Source organism: Labrus mixtus, chromosome 12, assembly GCF_963584025.1.
Source record: "Labrus mixtus chromosome 12, fLabMix1.1, whole genome shotgun sequence".
Classification (NCBI taxonomy): domain Eukaryota; kingdom Metazoa; phylum Chordata; class Actinopteri; order Labriformes; family Labridae; genus Labrus; species Labrus mixtus.
In genome coordinates this window covers 829,616-836,888 of record NC_083623.1, presented here as the reverse complement: position 1 = coordinate 836,888, position 7,273 = coordinate 829,616, and the positions used below count along the sequence as shown (strand labels likewise).

The following is a 7,273-nucleotide window of genomic DNA, read 5'->3' as shown; positions in this document are numbered from 1 at the left end:
CTGAAGCTTTACATGAGCAGATCGGAACAAAGGGCCCTCAAATAAATCCACCTTAAATCCAGTCATGCGTACACGGAGCCGTTAATCTGCATTAGGAGGACAAAGTGTGCAGCGGCTCTCTGCGCACGTCTTATTATTGATAATTGATCTGTTTCTGTCTCCTTCTGATGCGCTTCATCACCGGGGAACCATGCAGCAAACAGCGCATGCTCACGGCTGTTTGTGTCATATAATGTGGATCTGAGCACAGTGATCCATCAGTTAATAACCCGTCAATCTGCCGGTTTAACCTGGGTCCGTGCCGGTGTTTATCCGGGTCCGTGCCAAGCCGGACCAGCTTTATCCGGTTCAGTTGGACCGCTGAAGGTGACCGGGGCGTCGAGGTGCAGCGGGCCGCGCTCTGAGGGGTTAATCCCGGCCTGCTGCTGCGTCACCGCGGCCTCCCGCAGATCCTAATCAGCCTGAGTCCTGCTGATCCCTCTGGGCCGAGCCGAACCGAGCCAAGCCGAGCCGAGCCGGGTCAGAGAGCCATACCTCTGCAGAGGACCTGATGAGTGACCCCCTCCAGTGTCTGATTGATTAGTTAATTGATTGATTGATTGATTGATTGATTGATTGATTGATTGATTGATTCATCGATTAATTGATTGTTACCAGCACCTTCACTGAGTACTTTTACTCTCCTTGGCTCTTCGGGAAAGAAATGTTTATTTTTGTCTTGTGAATGTGACAGATTTATAAATTAAACACGTGACATCAGGTCACATTATCTTAATAAACAATTTCAGTAATCAATCATATCATATTTAACAGGGTCCTGTGACAGAGGCCAGAGTGAGCATCAATCAACCAATCAATTAAGAACATCAATAAATCAACCAATCGATCATTCAATCAACCAACCAATCAATTAAGAACATAAATAAATCAACCAATTGATCAATCAATCAACCAATCAATCAATTAAGAACATCAATAAATCAACCAACCAATCGATCAATCAATCAACCAACCAATCAATTAAGAAAATCAATAAATCAATCAATCAATCAATCAGTCAAACAACCAATCATTCAATTAATTTAAAAAATCAAGTTTACTTTTAATGAAGTGTGTATACTTATGATGGAGGATGTATACTTATGATGGAAGATGTATACTTGATGGAGGATGTATACTTATGACGGAGGCTGTATACTTGATGGAGGATGTATACTTATGATGGAGGATGTATACTTATGATGGAGGATGTATACTTGATGGAGGATGTATACTTATGATGGAGGATGTATACTTGATGGAGGATGTATACTTATGATGGAGGATGTATACTTATGATGGAGGATGTATACTTATGATGGAGGATGTATACTTGATGGAGGATGTATACTTATGATGGAGAATGTATACTTGATGGAGGATGTATACTTATGATGGAGGATGTATACTTATGATGGAGGATGTATACTTATGATGGAGGATGTATACTTGATGGAGGATGTATACTTATGATGGAGGATGTATACTGTTCAAAGACATGCTCGTTAGGTTAACTGCTGACTCTTAATTGCCCGTAGGTGTGAGTGTGTCAGGTTGTCTGTCTCTATATGTCAGCCCTGTGATTGGCTGGTGAACAGTCCAGGGTGTAACCCCGCTTCTCACCCAATGACAGCTGGGATCAGCTCCAGCCCCCCGCGACCCCAAGTGGGATGAAGCGGTATAGATGATGGATGGATAGCTGTGATCTTAAACAGCTTTCTGTGATATCAAAAGAGTTTCTGATGTAAACAACAGACCACTTATGTTTGATGGCGTTCTGCTTTCAGGTCAGCCCGACGTCATCATGCCTTTCGGAAATACCCACAACAAGCTGAAGATGAACTACTCCGCCGAGCAGGAGTTCCCCGACCTCAGCCAGCACAACAACCACATGGCCAAGGTGCTCACGCCCGAAATGTACGCCAACCTGAGGGACAAGGAGACGCCCAGCGGATTCACCCTGGACGACACCATCCAGACTGGAGTCGACAACCCAGGTAATAACACTCAGAAACAGGAAACAACCACAAGTAACACCCAAGACTAGTAGCAACCCCCAACAGACTACAACAATAGCAGGTGACAACCCTCAGAGACAGGTTACAGTCACAACAGGTAAAACACCCAGATACAGGTAACACGCTTTAGCCACATATGAACCCTCAGACGTAGGTAACAACAGCAACAGTTGTGACCCTTGATAACCATGTTCAACCCTCAGATCCAGGTAACCCCGTCCAGCACTCTATGTAGGCCCTCAGCCCAACCAGGAAGCTCTGTGGGTTGGTGTTCACCTTCACAGAAACGATCTATTCTGAAGTTCAGCTGCTGCTTGATATAAACTCTTTAATTGGATTGACTTGTTAGATCAGGTTAATTTTGCTCGTTAATTCCTCCACAGGGAAGTGACGTGCACCTGCCGTCTGATCCCCTGATCCTCCAAATCAAATCCAGCTTGATGGATTTAGCAGAATTTGTACAAAGGCTCTCTCCCACGACGTGTGGCAGACATCAAGTCAAACAAAAATGAAGTTATTCTCAATACAGTCCCTCCAAAGCCAAACTCATAAAGACATGTCCTGTTCCTGCAGGTCACCCTTTCATCATGACGGTGGGCTGCGTCGCCGGAGACGAGGAAACATACGAGGTGTTCAAAGAGCTCCTGGACCCAGTGATCGAAGACCGCCACGGAGGGTACAAACCATCAGACAAACACAAGACCGACCTGAACTTTGAAAACCTGCAGGTAAACAACCAGAAACAGGAAAACCAGCCACAATCCTGACCCTACAATCCCTAGGATTCCCCTTATCTTTGATGTAAGGTCTAGTCGCCTGGAATTGTCCCTTCTTGGCTCCTGTAGGTCTTTTTTGGACATCTTGACGTCTATTTGGCTCGTTCCTTTGAGACTAATTTAAATCCATCTTTAAAGATCTGAATAAACTGGCTCTGACAGGACCAGAACCCTGAACCCTGCAGGACTGCTTGGTTCTAATGTTGGGTTCCACTGATGGGTTCTAATGTTGGGTTCCACTGATGGGTTCTACTACTTGGCTCCCCTGTTGAGTCCCCCTGTTGGGTTCCACTAATGGGTTCTAATGTTGGGTTCCACTAATGTTGGGTTCCACTGATGGGTTCTACTACTTGGCTCCCCTGTTGAGTCCCCCTGTTGAGTCCCCCTGTTGGGTTCCACTAATGGGTTCTAATGTTGGGTTCCACTGATGGGTTCTACTAATGGGTTCTAATGTTGGGTTCTAATATTGGGTTCCACTAATGGGTTCTACTACTTGGCTCCCCTGTTGAGTCCCCCTGTTGGGTTCTACTAATGGGTTCTAATGTTGGGTTCCACTAATGTTGGGTTCCACGGATGGGTTCTACTACTTGGCTCGCCTCTTGAGTCCCCCTGTTAGAGTCCACTGATGGGTTCTACTAATGGGTTCTAATATTGGGTTTTAATGCTTAGTTACATTGTCGAGTTTTGATGTTGAGGTTCTAATGTTGGGTTTTAATTTTGGGTTCCACTGTTGGAATCTACTGTTGGGTTCTACTGACTTTCCCGTTCTCTGCTGTTCTCTCAGGGTGGAGATGATCTGGATCCAAACTACGTCCTGAGCTCCAGGGTCCGGACTGGGCGGAGCATCCGTGGCTTCTGTCTGCCGCCACACTGCAGCCGCGGAGAACGCCGCGCCATCGAGAACCTCTCAATCGAAAGTATGACATCACTTCCTGTCAGTCCATCACCTGCCTTATTCTAACTCGTGTTTGACCAATGAAGTCAACACATTCAGATGGTTACCTTAAATCTGTGACCTGAGACATTTATAACTTTATCCTGAATATAGAAAAGTTCTGTTTTCTTATCTACATGCACAAACATGAATATATCTTTATATTATTGTTTACACTGTAGAGGTCAGAGTCTTCTTCTGGTTCAGTTTATAATTACCTCTCTGTAAACACTAACGGTGCGTTCAGGGACCCTCTTTGAACAGAGGTTTTCTTCTACTGCTGACTCCCTGAGGTAAATTATGAAGAGTATTCATTAGTCTGCTTTTATTTACACTGCTGCTTTATTTAGACACTTTCCCATCATGCATCATGCCTCAGTGAGCGTGTCAGTGAACGCAGCACACTGTTATGTAACTGTGAGCTGTGAGTCGTCCTGCTGAGACTCTTAATGAGGCTCAGACTAAAACCTCTTTTTATATTCAAATCAGACTGAAGAGAAGTCCAACTGAACCGGACTGAACCGGCGCGGCAGACTCGACTCTCTGGCGCCCCCTGCTGTCTGAGCGCAGCAGCTTCATCAGGATGAATTATTCATGTTTAGAAGAAGGAAACAAGTTCTTCTTCAAATCTGATGAAACACAGAGATCAAATAAATATAAGATCAGATGTCTGTTTGTTTAGGATATAATCTTACCTTTCACATTAAGAGCCTTCTTTAATTTAAATCGTCTTATTTTGTAGAAATAATTGTTTTCTTGAAAGTCGTGTTGTTTGTTTTCCCTGAGTTCCGCCTGTCAGGCAGCAGACGTCCTGACAGTCGTGGTGTTGGGTTAACGTACCCGTTATGTCCTCAGGTCTGGACGTCCTGGACGGGGACCTGAAGGGGAAGTACTACGCCCTGAAGAACATGACGGAGGAAGAACAGCAGCAGCTGATCGATGACCACTTCCTGTTTGATAAGCCCGTCTCCCCCCTGCTGCTGGCGTCCGGGATGGCCCGTGACTGGCCCGACGGCCGTGGCATCTGGTGAGCACTGCGGCCTCTGATGTATTTTTATGATGTCACAGACACAGGCATGGCGTGTTACGGTCACTTCCTGTTTCTCTGGGATTAATCCCTCGGTTTCGCCTGCAGGCACAACGACAACAAGACCTTCCTGGTGTGGGTGAACGAGGAGGATCACCTGCGCGTCATCAGCATGCAGAAAGGAGGGAACATGAGGGAGGTGTTCACCCGCTTCTGCACTGGCCTCACCAAGGTACACACCCACTTCCTGTTTGCTAGTGTGACATCACAGAGTGGCATCCTCACCTCTCTCTCTCTCTCTCCCCCTGGTAGATCGAGAGTCTGTTTAAGGACCGAGGGCATGAGTTCATGTGGAACGAGCACCTGGGCTACGTGCTCACCTGTCCATCAAACCTGGGCACCGGACTGAGGGCCGGCGTCCACGTCAAGCTGCCCAACGTGAGCAAGCACGACAAGTTTGGAGAGATCCTGAAGAGGCTGAGACTGCAGAAGAGAGGCACAGGTAACACACACACACACACACACACACACACACACACACACACACAGGTAACACACACACACACACACACACACACACACACACATAGGTAACACACACACATACACACAGGTAACACACACACACACACACACACACACACACACACACACACAGGTAACACACACACACACACACACACACACACACACACACACACACACACACAGGTAACACACACACACACACACACACACACACACAGGTAACACACACACACACACACACACACACACACACACACACACACACACACACACACACACACAGGTAACACACACACACACACACACACACACACACAGGTAACACACACACACACACACACAGGTAACACACACACACACACACACACACACACACACACACACACACACACACACACACAGGTAACACACACACACACACACACACACACACACACACACACACAGGTAACACACACACACACACACACACACACACAGGTAACACACACACACACACACACACACACACACAGGTAACACACACACACACACACAGGTAACACACACACACACACACACACACACACAGGTAACACACACACACACACACACACACAGGTAACACACACACACACACAGGTAACACACACACACACACAGGTAACACACACACACACACACACACACACACACACACACACACAGGTAACACACACACACACACACACACACACACACAGGTAACACACACACACACACACACACACAGGTAACACACACACATACACACACAGGTAACACACACACACACAGGTAACACACACACACACACACACACACACACACACAGGTAACACACACACACACACACACACACACACACACAGGTAACACACACACACACACACACACACACACACAGGTAACACACACACACACACAGGTAACACACACACACACACACACAGGTAACACACACACATACACACAGGTAACACACACACACACACACACACAGGTAACACACACACACACACACACACACACACACACACAGGTAACACACACACACACACACACACACACACACAGGTAACACACACACATACACACAGGTAACACACACACACACACAGGTAACACACACACATACACACACAGGTAACACACACACATACACACACAGGTAACACACACACACACACACACACACACACACACACAGGTAACACACACACACACACACAGGTAACACACACACACACACACAGGTAACACACACACACACACACACATATGAACAGGTAACACACACACACACACACACATATGAACAGGTAACACACACACACACAGGTAACACACACACACACACACACACATATGAACAGGTAAACACACTCTGATGTACTGTACCTGACCCTGTGACATCACTTCCTGTGTGTGTGTGTCTCAGGCGGCGTGGACACGGCGGCGGTGGGCGGAGTCTTTGACATCTCAAACGCGGACCGTCTGGGCTTCTCAGAGGTGGAGCTGGTGCAGATGGTGGTGGACGGAGTCAACCTGCTGGTGGAGATGGAGAAACGTCTGGAAGGCGGAGAGAGCATCGACGACCTGATGCCCGAGCAGAAGTGAACGCAGCACTAGCAGCTCCTCCTCCTCGCCCCCCCCTCACCCCCCCTAATCCTCACTGTATTAATGAAACCGTCCTGAAGCTGCGGGACGTTTAGAGCCGCTCAGTTAGACCTCAGTCTTCCAACATGTGAAGGATTTTCTATCTCCTGTTGGACTCAACTAACACCTGAAATAAACCTAATAAAGTCTGTGTGGGCCCGATATACACACCTGCTGCTCACCTGTCGTCATTCTGCGCACACACACACACACACACACACACACACACACACACACGTCCAGACCAGCTGCTGCTCTGTGGGCAGAGAGGGAGACAGCAGCCTCTCATTAGATC

The 7,273-nt window shown here is 47.2% G+C and overlaps 1 protein-coding gene across 1 annotated transcript; it reads left to right on the top strand.

The window, feature by feature from the left end:
- The first annotated feature begins 1,801 nt into the window (after window positions 1-1,801).
- On the top strand, window positions 1,802-7,148 carry LOC132985457 (creatine kinase B-type-like). Its single transcript, XM_061052848.1, has 7 exons — window positions 1,802-2,036; window positions 2,631-2,785; window positions 3,618-3,750; window positions 4,623-4,794; window positions 4,903-5,026; window positions 5,107-5,296; window positions 6,761-7,148. Exons 1-7 carry the CDS (start codon window positions 1,802-1,804, stop codon window positions 6,937-6,939), a joined length of 1,188 nt encoding a protein of 395 aa, XP_060908831.1. The 3' UTR covers window positions 6,940-7,148.
- The last annotated feature ends 125 nt before the right edge of the window (window positions 7,149-7,273 follow it).